This window comes from Oryctolagus cuniculus, chromosome 20 (genome assembly GCF_964237555.1).
Source record: "Oryctolagus cuniculus chromosome 20, mOryCun1.1, whole genome shotgun sequence".
Lineage (NCBI taxonomy): Eukaryota > Metazoa > Chordata > Mammalia > Lagomorpha > Leporidae > Oryctolagus > Oryctolagus cuniculus.
The window spans coordinates 45,717,318-45,743,742 of record NC_091451.1 but is presented as its reverse complement, the minus strand read 5'-3'; the positions used below and the strand labels follow the sequence as shown (position 1 = coordinate 45,743,742).

At 52.5% G+C, this 26,425-nt stretch overlaps 1 protein-coding gene across 1 annotated transcript in view; it reads right to left on the bottom strand.

The window, feature by feature from the left end:
* RCOR1 (REST corepressor 1) overlaps window positions 1-17,536 on the bottom strand; it is a 100,807-nt gene extending 83,271 nt beyond the window's left edge. The window contains exons 1-2 of the mRNA XM_051834874.2: window positions 17,009-17,536; window positions 16,869-16,928 (exon numbers count right to left, since the gene is read on the bottom strand). Coding sequence (XP_051690834.2) covers window positions 16,869-16,928; window positions 17,009-17,273 — 325 coding nt within the window. The 5' untranslated portion in view covers window positions 17,274-17,536. The remainder of the gene's footprint in view (window positions 1-16,868; window positions 16,929-17,008) is intronic.
* Between the last annotated feature and the right edge of the window lie 8,889 nt (window positions 17,537-26,425).

Sequence of the window (26,425 nt, the reverse complement as noted above, 5' to 3'; positions counted from 1 at the left end):
AGTGACACTGAGTTGTCTGCTACAAGTTGTGGGGAGCAACTCGGACTAGACTGAGTTACTGGAATTAAGACTTATTCTATGCATCTGCTCTCCCACAATATGGCGCTGGGAGAGAAGAAAACAGCTTCTACACAGCTGCCTCCAGTTCAGCCAATAAACTGTAGGACTTGCTCCTGATTGGAGGAGAGCAGCGTGCTCGGCGTGTGGGCAGCCGAGTTGGGATTGGTGGAAGAGGACTATATAGGAGGAGAGAGATGGCATGCACCAGGAACATCTAAGGGGAACATCTAAGGGGAACACCTGTGCAGCCCCCGAGAGAGCCGGCCGGCGGTGTGCTGCTCCCCCGCGGAAGTGGGGAATGTGGCCAGGGGGAACCGCCCTTCCACGGAGGTGGAAGGGACAGTAGCCAACCCGGGAAGAACCAGCAGCAAACCCGGGGAGGGCCGAGCAGACGAAAGAACAGCGCAGGGTCCTGTGTCGTTCCTCCACGAAGAGGGGGAGCGACATAATGGTGCCGTGACTCGGATATGAAGCCTAGGCAGGGTCCTGTGTTGCTCCTCCACGAAGAGGGGGAGCGACATAATGGTGCCGTGACTCGGATATGAAGCCTAGGCAGGGTTTGGTGTCGTTCCTCCATGAAGAGGGGGAGCGACAACAAGTTTAGCACAACATGAGACACCTAACAACTCGGCAGCTGAAAACTTTGTTACTATCTCCAAAGAAACCACACATAGTCCAGGACACCCCCAGCTCCCAGAATCTTTGTAGGACTGAGGAAAATCAGATAAGACAGGTTAAACTTGGCAAGCCCACAAGCTTCTATCCAAATAAAGGCAAAGCAAAAACTATAGCATTCAATGAGTGTATGTGAGAGAAACAGTACAGAAATACCCCAAGTTCAAGTAAGAATGCCTGATTGAGGGGCCAGTGCTGTGGCGTAGTGGCTAAGGCTGCTGCCTGCAGTGACAGCATCTCATATGGGCACCAGCTCAAGTCCCAGCTGCTCCACTTCCAATCCAGCTCTCTGTTATAGCCTGGGACAGCAGAAGATGGCTGAAGTCCTTGGGTCCCTGCACCCACACAGGAGACCTGAAAGAAGCTCCAGGCACCTAGCTTCAGATTGGCCCAGCTCTGGCCATTGTGGCCATTTGGGGAGTGTCTGCCTCTACCTCTCAAATAAATAAATAAATAAGTCTTAAAAAAATTGGCAAAAAGAATGCCTAGTCAACCCAACACTTTCAGGTACAAAGCCATCAGAGCGGTGTTCTAGGCCACTGTGTGAATTTGCTAGAGAAGGATAAGCAAGCCAAACTTCAGCAAGAGATGCAGGTGAGGGTCCTGGGTTTTTGTTTTTGTTTTTTTAAGACTTATTTATTTATTGGAAAGGCAGAGTTACACAGAGGAGTGGTGGAAAGAGAGAGAGGTCTTCCATCCACTGGCCCACCCCCTAGTTGGTCACAAGGGCCAGAGCTGCGCCAATCCGAAGCCAGGAGCCAGGAGCTTCCTCCGGGTCTCCCACATGGCTGCAGGGGCCCAAGGACTTGGGCCATCTTCTACTGCTTTCCCAGGCCATGGCAGAGAGCTGGACGGCAAGTGGAGCAGCTGGGTCTTGAACCGGTGCCCACATGGGATGCTGGCATTGCAGGCAGTGGGTTTACCTGCTATACCACAGCACTGAGGGCCCTAGGTTTAAATACAAAGCCAGCATTGAGTTAGTATTAAATTATACTAAAATCAAATATGGCAAATCTCACATCTGAGTCAATTAGAATAAGACTTGATATTTCTTTAAGTATTATCTGGTCTTTGAAATATAACACCAAAAAATATATGCTGATTTTGTGGGCAAAGGAAAGAGAAGCTTGTTTTCCAGTGAGGAGGGAAACGGGAAGAGTATCTGAGGCGAGAGATCACGTACAGACGGCACTAACCAGACAGCTGCATTTGCTGTGCTCTGACATCAACGGTTTTATTAATACGCTCAGATACTTCATTATTTCACATCTTATTCAAAATGGGACTCCTACATTCATTCCACAGCTCAAATTCAACAGAAGCCTGCAGAAGAACATATCTGGGAGGCGAGAGAAGAGATCTAAATGCTACACTACAAGGGTAGCACAGCACTGCATCACAGCCTCGAGTCACAGCCAACCGCTCCCCTCAATACCCACTATACTATAAGCTCCGGAAAGGCAACTATTTCAACACATGCAGGAACAAGGCAGCTCATTCCAATCTACGCCCAGTGACCCAAGCTAGCTACCTGCCATTCCATCGGTTTTCAATGCCATGAAGAATGTAGTGGACATGAAGCCGGCTCTTCAACCCTGAACTTAAAACTCCACAAGGATGGCGTTGTTGCAAAGTGGGTAAAGTTGCCACCTGCAGTGCCAGCATACCAAATGGGCCCAGGTTCAAGCCCTGGCTGATCCACTTCTGATCCAATTAACTTCCTACTAATGTGCCTGGGAAAAGCAGCGAAGATGAAGACAGCCCAAGTATCAAGAAAATAATAAAATCCTACAACATTTGAGCCCACATGGAAGCTAATCAATGAATCTGATAAAAGCATTGCTCCTAAGCATTTCTTCTTCTTCTTTTTTTTTTTTAAGATTTATTTATTTGGAAGCCAGAATAAGAGAGGCAGAGAGAAAGTCTTCCATCTGCTAGTTCAAAACAAATGGCCACAACAGCTGGGGCTGAGCCAGGCCAAAGGCAGGAGCCTGGAACTCCATCTGGGTCTTCCGCATGGGTGCAGCACTTGGGCCATCTTCCACTGCTTTCACAGGCATCTCACTGTGGCTTAACCTGCTGCACAAGCCAGCCCAATACTGCTTCTCTCTCTCTTTTTTTTTTTTTCCAGTGCTTCTTAAAGAGCATTTCTAGCTGATTCTCCCTGAAATACACCAGGTTGAAATCTGATTACAACTCAACAGTTATGACATCTTGTTAATGTTTTTCCTTTTTTAGTGACATACAAAATAATGCACACCTGGGGCCAGCACTGTGGCACAGTAGGTTAATCCTCTGCCTGCAGCTCCTGCATCTCATATGGGCACTGGTTCTAGTGCCTGCTGCTCCTCTTCCAATCTAGCTCTCTGCCACAGCCTGGGAAAGCAGCTGAAGATGGCCCAAGTCCTTGGGCCCCTGCACCCGCATGGGGGACCTGGAAGAAGCTCCTGGCTTCAGCTCAGCTCAGCTCCAGCCATTGTGGCCAATTGGGAAGTGAACCAGAGGATGGAAGACCTCTCTCTCTCTGTCTCTCCCTCTCACAGTCTGTAACTCTACCTCTCAAATTAATAAAATCTTTAAAAAAAAGATAATAATAACGATGCACTGGACAGCTAATGCATCTTAGACTAGGATATGCTGGGCAAGCTATCAGTTGAAACATGACACAAAGCCTCTGTGCCTCAGTTTCCTCATCCGGAAAATGGAGATGATGGCTGTTGTGAGGGCCGAGCGATTTAATACTATAAAGTATTCAACAGCCTGGCACAGAGGGAGCACTGCACTGACTTAGCATTCCTCAAGCACGCTTTGGAGGTCAGGTTTTCTGTTAATGATGTCAGGCTGGACTGTCCCATCCAGACACTCACCCATCAAGTGGCAAGTACACCAGACAGTTGAATTGAGTCTTAGTTCACAGCAGTTTAACCTTTCGTAGGAAACTAACTGGCCACTGTAGGAATCAAAGCCTTAAACTTAACCTCTAAGTACACACTGGGCAGAAATTAAACCACGCTTTTCAGGTTATCGGTGTCATCATTTGGGTCAGCTGGTTAACAGCTTACCAAAATGAGCCAAACAACACTGATTTGAAACAGAAGTCCATTCTTAGTGACACTCAGAAAGCAGGGGTCTTCGTGACAAATATTAAAGACTTCTGCTTTCTAGCACAGTCTACAATCAGGGATGTATTTTTATTCTTTTCTAATGAAAGAAACACACCGCACACACAAGTAAAAAGAAAACAAAAGCACATACACAATTTTAACAAAGGACTGCTATCCAAACATTCAAATAACTCGCAGGCCAGTAAGAAATCGATCAACACTCTACAGACAGCAAGTGATGCATTCTCACAAGGAAACTGCACCTGTAATTAGAAAAATGGCAGGATAAATCACAAGAGTGACATTTCAAAAAAATTAATAAACCTAACATCATAGTGAAGACTAGGTGAACTTGTGTGCCTTGTTAGTTAGTAGAAATGTCCCTGTTTGGCTGGGGCCAGCACCATTGTGCAGTAGGTTAATCCTCCACCTGCGGCGCCAGCATCCCATACAGGCACCAGTTCTAGTCCCAGCTGCTCCTCTTCTGATCCAGCTCTCTGCTGTGGCCTGGGAAAGCAGTGAAAGACGGCCCAAGTGCTTGGGCCCCTGCACCCAGGTGAGAGACCGGAAGAAGCACCTGGCTCCTGACTTCGGATCAGCACAGCCAGCTCTGGCCATCTCGGCCATTTGGGGAGTGAACCAGCGGAAGGAAGACCTCTCTCTATCTCACTGTGACTCTACATCTGAAATAAATAAATAAAATTAAAAAAAAAAAAGAAAAAGAAATGTACCTGTTTGGAAAGCAACAAAACACAGTGATTTCATTTACAAAGACTAAAAAAAAAAAAAAAAGGCAAAACAAAACAACCTATTTGTCATACAAAAGTCTGCCCTGAAATACAAGACCAGGTATTTGAATTCTGACCGCCTTGTGAGTGCCAGAGAACACTGGGTTTCCCTGTGAGGGAGAAAGTGCTGAGAGGAACGTGGATAACTGACAGCCCCAGCTGCCTGACCCCACCAAAATCCACTGCAATACCCGCACCTTGGGAGGGCTCGTCCAGGCCACTCCCAGCAAAGAACTGAAACCAGCAGGCATCTAGGGCAGGGCTGGTCTTGCCCAGGACGCCTCTAACTCTGGCTGCAAGCTCTACCGCAGCCCGGGCTCCTGCCCCACCATTCATCACCCTTCCTTCCCCAAGGGCCCACCTACAGCTGACTGGAGGTTCTCGCAGCCCGAGTCTCCTTCCCCTCCTCTCCTGAACCTTGACAAGCATTTACTACAAATTTCTGACACATCTCACTGTCTTGGCACCTGCTTCTTAGAAAATACGAACTGCCAGAAAAATAATATAAATCAACTTCAAATTAATGAAAAAAGATGAGGGGGATCAAGGCTTCAGCTGCACCTGCAGCAAACAGGGTCTAATATTAACAGTGCTTAATCACAATGCTGATACTACTCTACTTGGATTTTTTAATTTTTACTTTTTTTAAGATTCACCTATTTATTTTTGTTTAAAAATAATTTTAATAAAAAAAAGTTGTACGTGGTCTCTGAACTACAAAACAAAGACCATCTGTTTTGGGAGATAACATCTAAACATAAGCAATGATAGCAATTATTAGGCGCCCAAATCCATGTCCAAGATTTCAGTCTCCCAGGATTTCCAGGCAGGGAAATCACTCTGAGGAGGCTCTCAGGGAAGCTGGTCCTCTGTTCAGTCGGATGGACCTGAGTGGTTTTCAGCAGGTTCTAGGGCTCCATTGTAAACTGCACATCTGCAGGCATCTTGGAAAACTGAGATGATACAGGAACTAAGCTCAGGGCCATCACCTAGGAAGCACTAGAAGTACCTAACTTTCTGGGTGTTTTTGCGAGGTGAAGCAGTGCCCAGCAGTAAGCAGGCGTGGTAAGTGTGCATCTCCCCTGTCCTCCTGTGAAGAGACTGAGTCACTCACTTCTGGAGTTCAACAGACATCTGATACTGCACTTCACTCTTGCTCTGCTTGTCCTGGTCCACAAGGTGGAGAGAGAAGAGAGCCCCTTCCCCTCGAGTGGTTACATAGTACTAAGATTCATTCATTTATCTGAGAGGCAGAGGGAGGGAGAAGACAGAGAGATCTTCCATCTGCTGGTTCACTCCCCAAATGGCTGCAACGGCCAGAGCTGGACCGGTCCAAAGCCAGGAGCTTTCTCCGGTCTCCCACGTGGGTGCAGAGGCCCAAGCACTTGGGCTATCCTCAACTGCTTTCCATTAGCAGAGAGCCTGATCGAAAGAGCAGGAGCTAGGACATGAACTGGCGCTCATATGGGATGCCAGCGTCACAGGCCACTACACCACAGTGTCAGCTCCCTTTACTTATTTTTTTTTTTTTTTTTTAAGATTAGTTATTTATTTGAAAGAGTTACAGAGAGAGAGGGAGACAGGCAGAGATCTTCCATCAAATGCCTGCAACAGACTGAGCTGGCCCAGGCCAAAGCCAAGAGCCTGGAACTCCATCTGGGACTCCTACATGGGTGGCAGGGGCCCAAGCGCTTAAGCCATCATCCTCTCTCCCAGGATGCATCAGGAGGAAGCTAGATCAGAAACAAGATAGCTAGTACTCAAACTGGCATTCCAACATAGAATGCAGATGTCCAAGCAGTGACCCAAACCATTGCACCACCACCTGCCTGGAGATTATTTTTTAAGTAACTATCTTTATACTTCCATACTACCTTACAGAGATTTTGCAGAAAGGCATATTCAAATGATACACAATAAACATCTTGTTATTTCAGTTTTACAAGCTTTAGCTCTTATTCTGGTTCTAAAACTATTTTCCCATATTACTGCTGTCAATTATTGTAGCCAGTAACAAGTCTAAAACAATAGAAGTTTTACATTTGGGGCTGGGGTTGTGGCGTATCAGATAAAGCTTAGGCATGCAAAGCGGCATCCCATATGGGCGCTAGTTTGTGTCCTGGCTACTCCACTTCTGATCTAGCTCCCTTCTTAATGGCCTGGGAAGAAAACCAGCCCAACTGTTTGGGCCCCTGTTTGAGAAACCCAGGTAAAGCTCCTGGCTTCAACCTGACACAGCACCGGCAGCTGCAGCCACCTGGGAAGTGAACCAGCAGAAGGAAGATCTACCTCTGTCTCTCTCTGGAACTCTGACTTGTGAAATGAAAAAGTCTTTAAAAAAAAGAAAAAAGTTTTACATTTGGTCACATATGACCCTAAATAAATATCTATCTTGAGATACTTCTAATGTTTACGAAATGAAAGACAATACAAATTACTTTCTCTCTTTTATCTTACTCTCAGGAGCAGGAAACCTTGGTTGAGATGGAAATCACAATTTTCTCTCCAATAACTCTGAGACAGAGAAAATAAAAAAATCTCCAAGAATTATGTCTGGTGTGTAACTTTTACTAAGATCAATACATTTTAAAAATTTGACTAATTTGAAAAAAAACAGAAGTTTTAGTGCTTACTATTAACATTTCAATGAAGTGACATCTTAAAGATTTATTGGTTGATCTGAATCGCAGACCAAGACAGAGAAAGACAGAGATTGATCAACTAACTGATCCTCTCCATCAGCTGATTCACTCCCCACGAGGTCACCAACAACCAGGTTTGGGCCAGGCCAAAGTCAGGAGCCAGGAACTCCTTCTGGTCTCCCACATGGAGGGCAGGCACCCAGGTACGTGGCTCATCTCCTGCTGCCCTCCCAGACACATTAACAAGGAGCTGGATTGGAAACAGAGCAGTCAGGACTCACACCAGCACTCCATGTGGAACGCTGGCATCACAGGCAGTGGCTTAACCTGCTGTACCACAACACCAGTCCCAGGATCAGCGTTTAATATTATTTGAAAGTATTTTTTCTCAAACATTCTAGCAAACCTTTTTTTTGGTCACAAAACTTCGTAATTTTTAAAATTTACTTATTTTTATTTGAAAGGCAGAGAGACAAACCAACACAAAGAGAGATCCTCCATCTACTAGTTCACTCAATAGCCAGGGGTGGGCCAGGCTGAAGCCAGGAATCAGAACTCCATCTGGGTCTCCCACATGAGTGGCAGGGACCCGAGTACTGAAGCTGCCACTGCTCTCTCGGGGTCTGCATCAGCAAGAAACTGAAGTTGGAAGCAAAGTTAGGACTCAAAACAGATTAGAGATGTCTTAAAGCCAGCATCAAACACCTGCCCCAAATCAACTTTAAAAGTCGACAACAGAAATCATAAAATTAAACCAGAGGTCAGGTATGTGCATTAATAAAACTTTCAGAGCATAAAACAGAAGAAATTGCTATACTGCTCCTATCCCTCTACCATTTCTAGAGTCACAAACACATTCCAAAACTGCTCGTTAGTTGTAGGAATTAACTCAGTCCAAACCACTGAACCAGCATTGGTTTCTCAGTTCCTATTTATTTAGATTTCTATGCTGCTAGACTCCCTCCCCTGGAAAGTGATTTCAGGTTCTCTTTTTTAACACAAATGGTAACTTGACAACGGGTGGAAGCTCTCTGTGTCTGGCTCTGTGTCTGGCTCCCTCTGTCTTTCAAAAAACTCAAAAAGCTTCCTAACTCAGAAGCCACTTACTGTGTGCTTCCCCGGCCCAGGGCTGCGTTCAAGCTTTCTCCTGTGCCTTCCAGGACCTGATCTGGACACGTGCGTCTCCCTCTCTGCACCTCAATGTTCTCTTGGCCTACAGGAAAGTTGTGGACTGGCTCTCTTCCAGGAAAGGACATTTACTTAAACTGTGTCAGGAACACGTAACTTAAAAACAATGATCTTCCACACTTCAGTGTAGGACTGACCTGCATTCAAGTCAGTGGCTTCATTACAAGCCAGTGTCACCACCCAGTAAAGCAGGCAATGACGGGACCACTGCCTGGCAACCTCAGTTACACGGATAACAATCAAAACAAGAATGGTGGAAAATGTTTACTCAGTACTCACTGTGTGGCAGGCACTACACTAAGAGTTTTACGTATGGCTCAGATAATTGCCTCTCTTAAGAACAGGAATTGGGGGGCTGGCGGCATGGCGCACTAGGTTAATCCTCCGCCTGCGGCGCCGGCATCCCATATGGGCACTGGTTCTAGTCCCGGTTGCTCCTCTTCCAGTCCAGCTCTCTGTTATGGCCTGGGAAAGCAGCAGAAGATGGCCCAAGTGCTTGGGCCCCTGCACCTACATGGGAAACTGGGAGGAAGCACCTGGCTCCTGGCTTCCAATTGGTGCAGCTCCAGCCACTGTGGCCATTTAAAGAGTGAGCCAGTGGAAGGAAGACCTTTCTCTCTGTCTCTCTCACTGTCTGTAACTCTACCTGTCAAATAAATAAATAAAATCTTAAAAAAAAAAAAAAAAACAGGAACTGGGGCCGGCGCTGTGGCATAGCGGGTAAAGCTGCCAGCTGCAGTGCCGGCATCCCATGTGGGCAGTGGTTCGAGTCCTGGCTGCTCCGCTTCCTATCCAGCTCTCTGCTGTGGCCTGGGAAAGCAGAAGATGCCCAAGTCCTTGGGCCCTGTACCCACGTGGGAGACCCGGAGGAAGCTCCTGGCTTCAGATTGGCGCAGCTCCGGTCCTTGTGGCCAATTGAGGAGTGGGCCAGCAGATGGAAAACCTCTCTCTCTCTCTCTCTGCTTCTGCCTCTCTGTAACTCTGTCTTTCAAATAAATAAACCTTAAAAAAAAAAAAAAAAAAAAAAAAAAAAAAAACTCTGTCTCTCGTGTCTTTCACTCACTCACTCACTAACTCTATTTGTCAAATAAAAAAAAAAAGGGGCCGGCGTCATGGCTCACTTGGTTAATTCTCCGCCTGCAGCACTAGCATCCCATATGGGCACCGGGTTCTAGTCCCGGCTGCTCCTCAGCCCAGCTCTCTGCTGTGCCCTGGGAGGACAGTGGAGAATGGCCCAAGTGCTGGGGGCCCGGCACCCGCGTGGGAAACCGGGAGGAAGCACCTGACTCCTGGCTTTGGATCGGTGCAGCGCCAGCCGTGGTAGCCATTTGGGGGATGAACCAGTGGAAGGAAGACCTTTCTCTATCTCTGTCAAATAAAAAAAATTTTTTTAATTAAAAAAATAAAAATAAAAAAGTTCTAGTATCTACATTTACAGATGAAGACACAATGAAATCACTGGCCTGGGGTCAGCACAAAAGGGCACTGCCAGGATGAACCAGGGTCTCACAGCTCTCAGTCCATGCACGCTCTCCTAGTCTAGTCTATATTGCCCCTAGACAGTATCCACGATGAAAAGAACCACCCATTCAAGACTGAAGAAATGAGGCGCCTGTGACAAAAGGATACTTCTACCTGTATTGCCTTCTCAGTCACACATGCAGCACAGTCTCTCCTGAGGGCCACCACTGGGTGACTCCCAACCATAATACCTAATGCAGTTGATCACTCTCAAGATTTACCATCACATGCAAGAACCCTGACCTCTCACTGGGGCGAACAATTGCCTTAAAACATGTTTAAATCACAGAGCATTTGCCAAAACCGATGACTTTTAGGATATATACAAAATAGTTCTTCACAATTAACGGAAATACAGAAATAACACGTCCGGGACCAGCGCTGTGGCACAGTGAGTTAAAGCCCCAGTCTGCAGCACCAGCATCCCATATGGACGCAGGTTTGAGTCCTGGCTGCTCTACTTCCTATCCAGCTCTCTGCTAATGCCATCTGGGAAAGCAGCAGAGGATGCCCCAGGTGCTTGGGCCCCTGCACCCAGGTGGGAGACCTAGAAGAAGCTCCTGTCTTCATACTGGCACAGCTCCGGCCGATGCAGCCATCTGGGGAGTGAACCAGAGGATGGAAGACCTTTCTCTCTGTCTCTTCCTCTCTCTGTAACTCTACCTCTCAAATAAATAAATGAAAAAAGAGAAAGAGAAAGAGAAAGAGAGAGAGAGAGAGAGAGAGAGAAAGAACAAACATGTCCAAACACCAGCGGAAACAAATGAAACACAGGTCAAGACATTCTGTTCAGAAAACTATCTCTAATACATGAAAGCAAAACACATTTTACTAATACAAGTCTAGTCTGAAGTGACAGTTAAACTGATGATAACCACAAGTTTTTAAATCTGATTAAAAATACTGGATTTCATGTTCAAGTAAAGGTTTGTTTTTTTTTTTAAAGACCATTACCTCAAAACTACTCAGCATTAACAATTTTCTTTGTTTGTATTTAAGGTTTTTTTTTTTTTTTTTTTTTGACAGGCAGAGTGGACAGTGAGAGACAGAGACAGAGAGAAAGGTCTTCCTTTGCCATTGGTTCACCCTCCAATGGCCAGCGCGGCCGGCGCGCTGTGGCCAGTGCACTGCGCTGATCCAATGGCAGGAGCCAGGTACTTATTCTGGTCTCCCATGGGGTGCAGGGCCCAAGCACTTGGACCATCCTCCACTGCACTCCCGGGCCACAGCAGAGAGCTGGCCTGGAAGAGGGGCAACAGGGACAGAATCCAGCACCCTGACCGGGACTAGAACCCGGTGTGCTGGCACCGCAAGGCGGAGGATTAGCCTAGTGAGCCATGGCGCCGGCTGTATTTAAGTCTTCACTTTAGCATCAGTGAACTGATACTCAATACCAACTCAAGATAAAAGATGACATCCGAGGCCAGCGCCGGGGCTCAATAGGCTAATCCTCCACCTAGCGGCGCCGGCACACCGGGTTCTAGTCCCGGTCAGGGCGCCGGATTCTGTCCCGGTTGCCCCTCTTCCAGGCCAGCTCTCTGCTGTGGCCCGGGAAGGCAGTGGAGGATGGTCCAAGTGCTTGGGCCCTGCACCCCATGGGAGACCAGGATAAGCACCTGGCTCCTGGCTTCGGATCAGCGCGGTGCGCCGGACGTGGCGGCCATTGGAGGGTGAACCAACGGCTAAAGGAAGACCTTTCTCTCTGTCTCTCTCTCTCTCACTGTCCACTCTGCCTGTCAAAAAAAAAAAAAAAAAAAGATGACATCCTAAGGGAACTTGAACAACCTTAAAACCTATCCATGCACTCCTGTATAAGACAACAGGGAGCAAGAGTGTCAGACAAGAGGCCAGTACTGTGGGTTGTGCCACATCCTGCAGTGCCAGCATCGAGTCTAGCAACCCGTTCGAGTCCTGGCTGCTCCACTTCCTTTTATTTTTTGTTAAATATTTATTTGAAAGACAGAGTTACTAAGAGAGTCAGAGACAGACAGAGAGGTCTTCCATCCACTGGTTCACTCCCCAAATGGCCGCAAAGGCTGGAGCTGGGCCAATACAAAGGCAGGAGCCTCTTCCAGGTCTCCCACATGGGTGCAGGGGCCTAAGAACTTAGGCCATCCTCTGCCGCTTTCCCAGGCTCATTAGCTGGGATTCAAACGGGTACCCACACGGGATGCCAGTGCTGCAGGCCAGGGCTTATCCATTGTACCACAGCACCGGCCCCTGCTCCAGTTCTGATACAGCTCCCTGCTAACGTGCCTGGGAAAGCAGCGGAAGATGGCCCCAGAGCCTGGGCCTCTGCACCTACATGGGAGACCTGGATTAACCTCCTGGATTCGGCCTGGCCCAGCCCAAGTAGTTGGGCAGCCATTTGGGGAGTGAATCAGCAGATGGAAGATCTCTTTCCCTGTCTCTCCTCCTTTCTCTCTGAACTCTGGCTTCCAAGTAAATAAATTTTTTTAAAAAGTGTCAAAGAAATGATCAAGGACATACACAGGCTAGGAGACTTCTCCTCCTCAAGCTTATTGCTAAGATCACAGGAAAATGCATTTTTCAAACCAAAAAATCTGCTCACTTCAAAGTAAGTGATGCTTTGCTAGTGTAGGAGAGAACTACCCAGAGGCAGGATAAAATAAGCATCCTCCTCCTGACTCTGTTCTGAGACACCAGTGACGACTTGGCACAAGGCAGACACAGTCTGGACACCACGTGACAGCTAAGCTCCAGCCCCTGTTAAAGGTACAGGGCTGGTGTTTTGTTTTGTTTTTTTAATTTTTTAAAATATTTACTTATTTTATTTGAAAGGCAGAGTTGCAGAGAGGGAGGGGAGGGGAGGGGAGGGGAGGGGGGGGGGAGGGGAGGGGAGAGGTCTTCCATCCATGGGATCACTCCCCAGATGGCCGCAACAGCAGGAGCTGGTCTGACCTGAAGCCAGGAGCCAGAAGCATCCTCTTGGTCTCCCACACGGGTGCAGGAGCCGAAGGACTTGGGGCATCTCCGCTGCTTTCCCAGGCCATAGCAGAGTTGTATCAGAAGTGGAGCAGGTGGGGCTCGAACCAGAGCCCACATGGGATGCCAGCACTGCAGGGGACAGCCCCATCTGCTATGCCACAGCACTGGTTTTTGTTGTTTTTAAAGGTTTATTTTATTTATTTGGAAGGCAGAGTTACAGAAAGAGGAAGAGACAGAGAGAAGTCTTCCATCCACTGGTTGACTCCCCAAATGACCACAAAGGCCAGGGCTGGCAGGCCGAAGCCAGGAGCTTCTTCCGGGTCTCCCACGCGGGTGCAGGAGCCCAACACTTGGCCATCCTCCGCTGCTTCCCCAGGCCATAGCAGAGAGCTGGATTGGAAGTGGAGCAGTCAGTACTTGCACTGGCCACTGACAATTTAATCCACTATGCCACAACACTGGCCCCTGGTTTCTGTATTCAACTCGTCAAATTATCTTCCATTGTAAAAAAAAAAAAAAAAAAAAAAAAAAAAAAAAAAAAGATGGTATTTTAATTTCTAAGCCATGCCATATCATATTCCACTGATCTAGTCTAGGTCTTAAGACTTTAAGAACCAAATCAGCATTTCTAGGACTATGGTGCTATTCACTTCATGCGCCCGCTGTGAAGCATGACAGAATTAAAGTTTTCTAGGACTATTTAGAAGTGCCAAATGGTCTGAGCCTCAAGCATTCATTTTAAAGTGAAATAAAGTAGGGACACTGCAAACAAAACATGGTAAACTAATTATCAATTTCTTCCATTTATACATCCTTATCATATATAGTTTTTAAGAGGCAGTCGGGGCCGGTGCTATGGAATAGCAGGTAAAGCCGCCGCCGGCAGTGCCAGCATCCCATATAGGCGCCGGTTCTATTCCCAGCTGCTCCACTTCTGATCCAGCTCTCTGCTATGGCCTGGGAAAGCAGTAGAAGATGGCCCAAGTCCTTGGGCCCCTGCACCCATGTGGGAGACCAGGAAGAAGCTCCTGGCTCCTGGCTTCAGATCAGCTCAGCTCTGGCCATTGCAGCCAATTGGGGAGTGAACCAACAGATGGAAGACCTCCCCTCCCCCCTGCCTCTCCTCTCTCTGTGTAACTCTGACTTTCAAATAAATAAATAAATCTTTAAAAAAAAAAAAAAAAAGAGAAAGGCAGTCATGTGGCACAGCAGTAAATTTACTGCCAGCAATCCCAGCATCCCATGTCCAAGTGCCTGGTTCCTGCGCTGACTACTCTGCTTCGGATTCAGCGTCTGGCTTTAAAAAAAAAAAAAAATTGTCCTAGCAGGCAGCAGGTGACGGCTGAAACACCTGGATCCCTGCCATCCACATGGGAGACTCCAAATAACTTCCTGGCTCCTGGCTTCCACCTAGCCTAGCACTGGCTATTGCAGGCACCTGGGAGTGAACTAGCAGATCAAAGATCTCTCTCGCTCTCTCATCTGAAAAAAAATGAAAAATGAATAAAAATGGGGGGATATGGCCAGCGCCGTGGCTCACTAGGCTAATCCTCCGCCTTGCGGCGTCAGCACACCAGGTTCTAGTCCCAGTCGGGGTGTCGGATTCTGTCCCGGTTGCCCCTCTTCCAGGCCAGCTCTCTGCTGTGGCCCGGGAGTGCAGTGGAGGATGGCCCAGGTCCTTGGGCCCTGCACCCCATGGGAGACCAGGAGAAGCACCTGGCTCCTGCCATCGGATCCGCACGGTGCGCTGGCCGCAGTGGCTATTGGAGGGTGAACCAACGGCAAAGAAGACCTTTCTCTCTGTCTCTTTCTCACTGTCCACTCTGCCTGTCAAAAACAAAAAACAAACAAAAAAAAAAAAATGGGGGGATAGCTCTGATGTGCTTCACGTTCATCTGTCTATTTTCAAATTCTCGTAAACGAGGACAAAGATACACTCAACCCTCGGTCAGGGAGAAAGCAGAGTCGCACCCTCAATTCTGCATCATTCCTCCTAACTTGACTCTTTCAGAGCCTGGCTTAAGTTCAAAGATCTAAAGAATTCTGCCACGAAACAAACCTGCTGTATCACTTCTATTCCAAAATGGCAGTCTCCTCTCCCTTAGACTGTTAAGTTAAATAACGATACACATTTTAAGAAATCACTAAAACATAGTAGTTTGGCAATTTCCAGTCATTTCTAGGAATGTCCCATTGACAAGAGAGTTTGAAACTGTTTCCTACCTGTTAAGACTCCTAGGAAAGGCGGAAACACTACTACAAGACCCACAAAGTCCACACAGCAGGGCCTTCCCAAAGTCTCACTTTCTAGAAAGGGGTCTGTGGCAAGTTGATGGCAGCACCTATTCCATCAAAAAGGCAGCGGCAATTCAACATCTACCGTTTCAAAGCTGAGCACAACTCCAAAGAAGTCAGGCTCACTGCTAGCAACTCAGAGCTAGACATCAATATTTAGATGAATGTCAGAAATCTAATTCCTGCTGCCCCATCAAATATTCCCTTTTCCTCATCTCATCCAACATACTCAACTAAAGCTTTCAAATTGAATCTAACACAAATAAAAAACTGACCAGCTTACTCAACGGTTTGTGCAAGCTGATTTTTAAAAATAGCATGACGGGGAAACTTGGGGACAAGCTCTATGTTCTGTAAAGCGAAGACAGACTTGACCTACAAAATGAAGGCAGGGTCAACTGTAACCAAGACACAGTGTGCCTCCCCTGGTGGCCAGGGACGGCGTGCAGGAGTCAGGGAATGCGGGGCAAGGGGACCCTGACTTCCCCAAGACATCAGAGGGGCTTCAAAGGGGGAGACCAACCTGGCCGTAGACTGCGTAACCCCAAGAGATTCAAGTCAACAAACAAAAACTTAGAAAGCAGACTTGGGTAAAGTCACGGTTTCCAATGTCCAAGGGCCCCCCAGGGACCCCTATGGATTTCCACTTCCAAGCACACCCAGAGTTTAGCACCTTAGTAACAGCTGAAGAGCAACCGCCTTTTTCAAGGACGAAATCCTTGCAATTTCCTGCAGTTTTGTTTCCAAGGAAAAGCACTTTTTTTTTTTTTTTTTAATAATCCTGGGGTAGAACCCACACAGAGAATCTCCCGCTCCAGACCCCCAACCGGGAAGACAGTCCAGCCGCAGATTCTCTGCATCTCTGAGACGCACCCTGCGCCCTCCCGCACGGTCGCTGTGCAACACCCTTTAGAGACGCGCTCAGAAAGACAGGCCGGATCCCAGGCACTAAAATCCGACGAATTCCTTTGTCTGATTGGATTTTTTCCTGTACCACTTTAAATGTGCTTCCACACAAAACGGAGCAGAGGAAGTACACGTTCCATTCCAGGGTGCAGGCACTGCTCGTAGGTGGAACCATTTATTAGACTCCAGCTTCTGACGGCTCTCTCCTCTCAACCCCTCCCCCTCCCTTCCCCAAAAAGAGATAAAGGAAATGCACGCACATTCACAAATAGGTCCTCACACCCGACTGCCGCGCGCGAGCCTCCCTGCCCGGGCAAGCGCCCTCTGGAAAGCACTTTCACGAACGGATTCCGGGGGCCGGGGGCCGCAGGAGCTGGCAGGCAGCGGGGGGCGTCTGGCGAGCGCTGGGAGAGGGGTCTCGCGGCCCCCCAGCTCCCCGGGCGCTGCCACTGCGACGCCCGGCCCCGGAGAGGCGCGGCTCACCTGGGCGCGGGGACCCCGCTCACCTGCGCCCCGGAGCCCGGGAGCCGCCCCCACCCCACCCCCCGCCCCCCAGCTCGCAGGCGCCTCCCGTGCGCACGGGCACGTCCGCGGGCCACGCGTGTGCGTGTGCGTGCGTGTCCCCGTCCCCGCCCGCCCCCCGACGGCAGGGCAGACACACAAAAAGAAAGTTGGCGACGGGCGCCCCCCGCCCTCTCGCGCCCCGCGGGCCCCGCTCCGGGCGGCCGGCCGCTACTCACCGGGGTCGAAGTCGGGCACGGCCGCCTGGTACTGGGGTCCGACCCGCATGCCGCCGCCACCTGCGGGGAAGCAGAGAGGGCGGTGAGCGCCGGCGGCCGGCGGCCGGCGGGCGGGCGGGCGCGGGGCGGCTGCCACCTACCGTGCTCCTCGTCGCTCGACGAGCCCGAGCTGCCTTCCTCCCAGGAGTTGCTGCCGCTGTTGCCATTGGGCGCCGCGGCCGCCAAACTTTTATTCTGGCCATTATTGGGGGCGGCGGCGGCCGAGGCGGCCGCGGCGGCTGAGGCGGCCGCGGCGGCGGCGGCGGCTGAGGCGGCGGCGGCCGAGGCGGCGGCTGAGGCGGCCGCGTTGTTCCTCCCTCTGCGCTTCCCGGAGACCTCAGGGCCCTTCTCCACCATGGCCGGCATCGGCGGGGGCCGGGGCCCGGCCGAAGTGGCGGGGACCCGCGGCTCCGAGGAGCGCGGCCGGGGCGGGGGGAGGGGGCGCGGGCCGGGCGCGGGCCGGGCGGGCGCGGCGGCAGCCCCTCGGCACGAGCTGAAGCTCAGGAGGCCCAGGCGGGCGGAGTGCGGAGCCGCCTCAAGCCCCCGGCGCCGATCCGAGCGCAACTTTGGCTCTCATCGGCGGCCGCACTTGACTGGCTCCAACTACTCCGGGAGCCGCGGGCGGGGAGGGGTGGGGGCGGGGCCTGCGCGGGCCGGGGGAGGGCCGCGCGCAGCCTAACGCGGCGCGCGAGGCCCCGCCCCCGCGCGCTCCCATTGGCGCGCTCCGTGCGACGGAGACGTCGAGCGGCGGCGGGGTTGGCCGCGCGCGCCCGTCCGTCCGGGCCCCGGGGCGGGCGCACGCGGAGGGGGAGGCCCCGGGCTTCCGCTGGCCGGGTTCGGTAGACGCGTATCGCCCACTGTACGTGGTTCGAGGTTTGCAATCTCCTACGCCCCATGATCCATCTCTCCAGGCAATAGCGAGGAGTTGGCGGCCCTCCCCGCCCCCGCCCCCCGCCCGCGGCCCCCGGCCCGGCCCCGCGTGCGCCTCCCGCGGCCTCTGCCCCCGCCTGCCCCGCAGGAGCCCCCGGCCGCGCGGCCGGCCTGCAGAAGTCGGAACACGCCGAGCGGAGGACGGGCGTGCACACGAGGCGGGACTACTTTCCGCTCGCGCGGAGGACTACACCGCAGTTTGAATGGATGCATACAAAGAGGGGAAACTAATTGGGAGAAACTAATTGCGCCCCCGCCTCTCTCGCGGGGCTGGGGGTGTGCCGGGGCCGGGGGACGAGGTGCGAGGGGACAGGCCCCCGGGGGCGGCCTCCCTGCAGACGAGGGCGGCGGTGCGGCAGCCCGGGGTCCCGGGGCTGGGCGCTCCCTGGGTGGGTGGGGGGCGCCCCCGGGAGGCCCTGGGGGCCCCGCGACTCCGGGCCGCGGGGTTCCAGTCCGACCCGTCTGGGGGCCGAGCGGGGGCTTGAGGAAGTGGGCCGCGGGCCGGGGAGGGGAACAAGGAAGCTATTTGCATCCCAAGCCCCTGGACAGGGAGGAGGGTCGCTTCCTGCGGGCGGGAGCCGCTTTTCCGGACCTGCCGGCCTCCTGGCCCCGCACCCCGGCGAGGGGCGCCGAGTGAGACCCGAGGGAGCGTGTTCGGGAAACCTCTTTTCTTTTTTTTTTTTTTTCTAAGCCGGGGAGCCCCATTTTTAAGTTACTTCAGCCTGCGCTTGCTGTGGGCTCCAGCTCGCACCGGCCCAGGGTATAGCTGGCTCCGGGAGAAATCGGAGGACGTCGCCAGGGCTTCCCGTCCCAGCGCACTTCGGTCCTTCCCGAGCAGGGCTGCGACCCCACCCCACCCCCGTCGTCCGGCCCCCGGGCTCCGCTCAGGACGCCCCTGCCCCCGGAGAGCCCCACACGGCGAAGCCCCGGGCAGCGCAGGACCCACGGCTGTGTTCCTGGGGCTGGGCCGCCCGGCCCGGGCCTCTGACTCGCGGAAGGAGGCTGAGCGCCCTGCCCTGCCCCTGGACTGCGACCAGCCTCCCAGGACACGGGGGTGATGGTGACTCTCTGACGAGGGCCCAGGGGCTCCAGCCCGCAGTGGGGGCCACTTCCTGGCTGGGTTTACCACCACGTGTGCCTCACTTTTTTTATTTTCAGATTTTATTTATTTATTTGAAAGCCATAGAGAAGGAGAGAGAGATCTTCCATCTTTGGGTTCACTCCCCAGAAGGCCACAATGGCCAAGGCAGGGCTGGGCCAGGTTGAAGCCAAGAGCTTATTCCCGTCTCCCACATGAGTGCAGGGGCCGTAGGGCTTGGGCCATCTTCCACTCTTTCTCAGGCGCATTAGCAGGGAGCTGGGTTGGAAGATGAGCAGCTGGGATTTGAACAAGCACCTATGTGGGAGGCCAAAACTGCAGGCAGAGGCTTAAGGCTTAACCTTCAAAGCCAGGGCCTCAGCCCTCAGCCTCCCCCACCGTTTTTAACAGCCTGGTGTGAGCTCTGTGGCACAGCTGCTTAATCTGCCTCAGGGGACACCCACATCCCATATCAGAGTGCCTGGTTCCTCCCGGTTTCTCCATAATTCCCAGCTTCCTGCTAATGTCTTAGCAGGCAACAGATAATGACTGAAGTGCTTGGATTGGATTACTGCCACCCACTAGAGAGACAGAGCTCCTGGCTCCTGGCTCCTGGCTCCAGCTGGCGCAGCCCTGGCTTGTCATGGTAGAGATCTGAGAGAACCAGCAGGTGGAGGATTCGCCCTTTGTCTCTCTCTTTTCTGTTACTCTGTTGCAAATAAATGAATAGGAGAGACAGAAAGGTCTTCCATCTGCTGGTTCACTCCCCAAATGGCTGTAACAGCTGGAGCTGAACCGATCTGAAGCCAGGAGCCAGGAGCTTCTTTCGGGTCCCCCACGTGGGTACAGGGGCCATCTTGGGCATCTTCTACTGCTCTCCCAGGCCATAGCAGAGAGCTGGATCCGAAGTGGAGCAGCCGGGAAGCAAACCAGAGCCCCTATGGGATGCCGGTACCACAGGCAGAATCTTAGCCCAGTCCGCCCAGCACCAGCCCATAAACTAAAAAACAAACAGCAGATCTCTCTGCGTCTCTCTGTTACTCTGTGTTTCAAATAAATCTTAGTTTTAAAATAAAAAGCCTAACAAGTGCCTGTTCTGTGTCTGACCCCATGACCTGCAACCTCACCTGTGAAATGCGGATTCTGGGACTGGGACCTTCCTCCTGGGTTTTCCTGGAGTTCACTCCCCCCACCCCCGCCGTCTCTTCCTGTCGCTGGTGCTGGGGGTGGCAGTTGCCCTGCGCGCTGGCAGCAGCCAGGGCTGTGGGGGAGACGGAGATTTCCCACGTCTCCCCTCTTACACCTCCCACAGCCCTGCTGCTGGGCTCCCAGCCTGTGGCCTCCCCTGCGCTCCAGCAGACAGGCTCCTCCCCTGCAGCCCCCAGACTGACCTCTCCCTGCCCGGCTGGCTCCCTCCTCCCCCAGACCCTCTCACCCCCTCAGGGTTGCTCCAGCCTGACCCAAGACCCCTCACAGAGCCTCCTCAGAGCCCCATCCACACGTGGCCTCTCCACTTTGCCCAGTCAACAGGGCCGTGCCCCCACCCCTTAGCTCCTGCTGAGCTCACCCACTGCTGCCCCGCTGTCCACCCAGCAGTCCCTTCTTGGCCTCCCCTGCCAGCAGCAGCACCTGAGCTGACCATTCCCTCGGCACCACGCTGCCTTCCAGCCCGTAATCATTGAGGTTCATTCTCTGTCTGGTGCATAGTAGGTGCTCATTAAATACCTGTTGAGTGCGAGGTGGATGGATGAGTGGTAGGGAATGCAGGCAGCTGTGGCCCTGTTAGGAACTTTTTCTGGAACTCAGGAAAGAACCCTCCTCTCTGAGGCCAGGACCTCAGGAATGGCAATGCCCAGGGCTCCCAGGACAGGGACCTGGCTGGGGCGAGGCAGGGCCCGGGAGCTCTCTGACCCTGGAGTGCCTGCGAAGGCTTTCCTTCCCCCATTGCACCCCGGGCCCCTGGCCTGCCTCACCCAGCCCACCCCACTGGTCTGTGTTGAGTTAGGGAGAAGGGGGCTGAGACCTGACTCGTGCATCGGAGACCCACACCACTCATCATAAACCAGGCCTGAAAGCCTGGCCTTCTGACTTGGTCCCCCAGAACGTCCTTTATGACCCGAGTCCAGGGTAATGCAGATAACGGGTGCAGAGAGCTGTGGAGAGATTCAAGCAAAGGAGAAGCCATTTCCCTGTCACCCTGCAAAGCCCAGCGGCAGGAGCTGGTGCTGTAGGCTGTGCCCGTGCCCGGCTCCCCTCAGTGACGCGTTCTGAGCGCCGTACCCTGCCCAGCGGTTCCCTCGAGTGGACACACCGTGCCTGCCTCCCACCCTGTGGGTAGGAAGCCGAGGCGTCCGGGCTGCAGCGTCTGCTGAAAGTCACGCGCCAGTCACGTGGGGACAGGAGGGCACATGCAAGGCACAGAGCCAAGCGGGATCCTGCTCCTCTCGGGGCTGCTCCCAGGAATGGGGGGGGGCGGGGACGAGGCTGTGCTCAGGATGCCCTAACAGTGCTGACAGATCTCATCGCCGCTACTGATTATTGCTGTCTCTGCACTAGATGGCTGGTTAGAGAAGGCCGCTCTGCAAGCTCCAAGCTTGGAGGCGGGCCCAGGAGAGGGTCCTGGCCAGGGCTGGTGGGGGCGAGGGAGGCAGGAAAACAGCCCTGCAGCCAGGCCTGGGAGCATGCAGGGCCCCAAAAGAAACTGAGATTTGAGGAGGGAACGTGTGCCCTCCCAGGAGCTCTCAGCTTAGGACCTGTGGCTGGAATCAGGACCGTGGACGCCGGCTTCATTTGAAGTGCCCTTTAACTGAAATCTAGTATTCTCTTCACTTAAGGACGTAGGTGGTATTAGGGCCTGTGACCTTGTCACCCACAGAAACCGTGACACCATCTCAGCACAGTTGTGCACGAAATCTCGGGAGAACACTTACCCTCGTCTCCAAAATCTCACAGTATATTAGAGCCAGCATAGATCCTGTTAGTTCCTAGGTTAGTAACTCAATAATAAAATGGATCTGGCCGGCGCCACCGGCTCACTAGGCTAATCTTCTGCCTGTGGCGCTGGCACATCGGGTTCTAGTCCCGGTTGGGGCGCCGGATTCTGTCCCGGTCGCTCCTCTTCCAGGCCAGCTCTCTGCTGTGGCCTGGGAGTGCAGTGGAGGATGGCCCAGGTGCTTGGGCCCTGCACCCACATGGGAGACCAGGAGAAGTACCTGGCTCCTGGCTTCGGATCGGTGTAGCGCTGGCCGTTGCGGCCATTTGGGGGGTGAACCAATGGAAAGAAGACCTTTCTCTCTGTCTCTTTCTCTCTCACTGTCTAACTCTGCCTGTCAAAAAAAAAAAAAAATGGATCTTAGACAAACTGTAAGAACTAAACATAAATCTGGCGTAGCGGGTAAAGTCACCACCTGAGACACTGGCATCCTGTGCAGGCGCCAGCTCGAGTCCCGGCTGCTCCACTTCTGACCCAGCTTCCTGTTGATGGCCTGGGAAAACAGCAGAAGATGGCCCAAGGTGGAAAGCCCCAATGAAGCTGCTGGCTTCTGGCTTTGGCCTGGCCCAGCGCTGGCTGTTGCAGCCGTCTGGGGAGTGAACCAGCGGATGGAAAATCTGTCTCCCTCTTCTCTCTGTAACTCTGCCTTTCAAAATAAATGTTTTTAAAAAGTAAAAAGTGAAAAGAAAGGCGGCGCTGGCACCCCTGGTTCTAGTCCCAGTCAGGGCGCCGGGTTCTAGTCCCGGTTGCTCCTCATCCAGTCCAACTCTCTACTGTGGCCTGGGTAAGGCAGTGGAGGCTGGCCCAAGTCCTTGGGCCCTGCACCCGCATGGGAGACCAGGAGGAAGCACCTGGCTCCTGGCTTCGGATCGGCGCAGCGCGCCAGCCGCAACACACTGGCCATAGCGGCCACTTTGCAGGGTGAACCAACAGAAAAGGAAGACCTTTCTCTGTCTCTCTCTCACTGTCTAACTCTGCCTGTCAAAAAAAGTGAAAAGATGATTAACACAATGGGAGAAAATATTTGTAAGTCATGCATGCCAAGGGACTTTAGAGTATATAGTAAACTCACACATCTCAGAAAGATAAATAAACTAGGGCCAGCGCTATGGCGCAGCGAGTTAACTCCCTGGCCTGAAGCACCGGCATCCTATATGGGCACCGGTTCTAGGTCCAGCTGCTCCTCCTCCGATCTAGCTCTCTGCTGTGGCCTGGGAAGGCAGTAGAAGATGGCCAAGTCCTTGGGCCCCTGCACCCACGAGGGAAACCCAGAATAAGCTCCTGGCTCCTGGCTTCAGATCAGCGCAGCTCCGGCCATTGCGGCCAATTGGGGAGTGAACCAGTGGAGGGAAGACCTCTCTCTCTCTCTCTCTCTGCCTCTCCTCTCTCTGTATAGCTCTGACTTTCAAATAAATAAAGAACGAAAGAAAGAAAGATAAATAAACCGATATTAAAAGGGTCAAAGTGTCTGAGTAGAGATGCCCAAGTGATGGATAAGCATGTGAACCTTGCCTAGTAGTAGCCGCCAGGGCAGTGCAGGCCAAAACCACCATGAGGCACCGCTTTGTGCCCAAAGGCTGGCAGTTTCTGGAAAGCCAGACAGGAGCAAAAGCTGTGAGGGTGTGGAGGAGTTGAACCCACTGCTGCCGGGAGCGCAGAGGTGCAGCTGCCTTGGAAGGCAGCTGGGCGGTCAGAAAGCTCAGTTAGAGTTACCAGCCCAGGAATCCCGATCCTAGACATACATCCCAAACTAGCACATACATCCACTTTTCTTGAAGATCTATCTGCAAAGCAGAATGACAGAGAAAGAGGGAGACGCATCTTCCATCTGCTGGTTCGTTCCCCAAATGCCTGCAAGTAGCCCTTGACCCACGGTGCCACAACACCCACTCTGCATGCGCGTTTTTATGAGGACACATGGGGCTGAGGCGGCTCAGCGGGTCAAGCTGCTGCTTGGCAAGCTCATCCCATATCGGAGCGCAGGCTGGAGGCAGGCTGCTCCGCTTCCTATCCAGCTTCCTGCCAGTGTGCCTGGAAGATGACGATTCAAGCACCTGGGTCCCCACCACGCACCAGGGAGACTGGAGAGAGTTCCTATCTCCTGGCTCGGCCTGATCCAGCCCTAGCTGTTGCAGACATTCAGGGAGTGAACCAGCAGATGGAAGATCTTTCTCTCTCTCTCTCCTTTTCTTTAAAGAGGTATTTATTTTATTTGAAAGAGAGAGAGAGAGAGAGAGAGAGAGAGCGCATTTCCATCTTCTGATTCACTCCTCAGATAGTCCCAAAGGCCAGGGCTGAGTCAGGCTGAAGTCAGGAGCCAAGAACTTCATCTGGCTCTCCCACATGGGTGCAGGGACCCAAAGGTTTGGGCCATCTTCAGCTGCTTTCCCAGGTGCATTAGCAGGGAGCTGGATCAGAAGTGGAGCAGCCTGGACTCAAACAGGCACCCATATGGGATGCCAGCATTGCAGACAGCAGATCTACCCGCTACACCATGGTGCCGGCCCCTCAAAATTTCTAAAGTGTATGCAAATATTGCAGTGAAATGAAATATATTTTCTTTCCAAATAAAACTTTGTTTAAATGTTAAAAAAATAAAGTGTATGCAAATGCTCATGGAAGTTTTATCCATATATACTACTGACATGCATAGTTACAAAGCAGGCAAAACTTCATGCCCATCCCTCAACGAATGTTTACACAAGTGAGGTATATTCAAACCCCGGAATATGAGACACCATAAAAAGGAACAGTCAGAGACAGCCTGCAACCCAGCCAACCTTGGAGACGTCTGTTCAGTGGGGAAGCTGGTCACAAAGAATCACATGGGCTTCCCTTCAGCACCGTGTCGGACAGGAAGTGGGTTAATGGCTGTCAGCACCGGAGGGGAGAGGGAGGGCCGAGACGGCGCGGGCCGGGGCGCATCGGCAGTGATGAAATCTCCTGGCCTTGATTGTGGTGACGGTGACCCAACTCTGCAAACCACGGACTGGTGCGCTCTACAGGGTGAACTGTGCAGTATTTGAATTCTGTCCCAGTAACACTGTTTGAGACAGGGACAGGGCAGTGAGTAAAGCCGTGGCTTGGGACCCCTGCATCCCGACTGGATACCTGGCGTGGAATCTCGCCTCCACTTCTAATCCAGCTTCCTGTGAAGGCACCTGGAAGGCCCAAGTGACGGCGTAACCAGGAAGCCAGACAGGTCTGCGTGAGCTGGAAGCCTCTGAGAGCGCGGAATGTGAGTGTGCCCTCCTACTTGTCGATCAAAACGCCCCTTTCCCACGATGCACCTGCTTCATCCAGGACATAAAGGGGGGCACCCTGAAAATATGGACATAAAGCTCCACGTGGAATTATGGAGGCTTCATAAAATTCCCAGGTGGCTTCACGCCTGCGGAGGCCCCACCCCCTACCTCATAAATAAGACCAACAACCAGGGCGGGTCTCTCTTGCTGTGGGCCGCAGCTGGAGGCACTCGCTCTGCCCTCCCCCACCCCTCCCTTGAGCAATCCTCTGGCCCACCCGTGACAGGTGTCTGTCCACGTAGGGCCATCCATGCTCACAAGTGCATGTGTGTTCGCTTTCTCATCTTTTGAATAAAACGTGCTATCACTGTGTGCACCTCATACATGTCTGTACTTGGTAATCTCTGTGTAAGACAAGAGCCTGGAATAAGGTTAGTACAGCCATGTCACACCACAAGTACCTGGGCGCCTGCCACCCACATGGGAAACCTGGACGGAGTCCCCGTCCGTCACAGCCATTTGGGGAATGAACCAACGGATGGAAGATCTCTCTGTCTCTCTCTCTCCCTCGGTCACTCTGCCTTTTAAATAAATGAATAAACAGGCCTTGAAAGAAAGAAAAAAAAAAAGAAATGGAAGTGACTACACAGCCGAGAGTGGGAAGGAAGGAGACAGCTTACCTCCCACGGCCTCGGCTTTCTCCGATTGCGCCAGTTTGCGCCCTCCGCGGCCTGGCGTGGGGGAGCCAGCCTCGCTGCAGAAGTGTGGCTGGCCAGGTGCCAGGACCCGTGGGGGTGACCTCGCTCCCGCAGGCTCCTCAGGGCCCGGGTCACACTGCAGTAGCTCTGGGTGCCCACGACCTTGCGGCAGAAGAGGGGACGCAGCCCCAGGTGGGGCCCTCACAGCCCTGTATGGAAATCACTCAGGAACATTTTTTACGCTCTAAGAAGCCCCCACCCCCAGAAGACCGCAGAGCTGGACAAGTGTGGGGCCTCTAGGGTGAGTGGGATGGCCACTGGGAGACAGAGCCGAGGACAGCTCCTGCCCTCAGAGGTGTCCGAAGGTCACTGGGTCTGAGTCTGCCTCAAGACTGCCCACTTCAGGGGGGATTCCTGGGGTTGCCGAGGCCGCATGGTTGAAGCCGCCTCCTCCAGGGAGCTCTGCTGGCCTCCCTGATACCTTGGCTCCCCGTCCCAGCACCCACAGGCCTGCCTTCGAGCACTGATCAGAGTAATGGCTGTAATGACACAGGCCCGGGGGCTCTGGTGGGCCT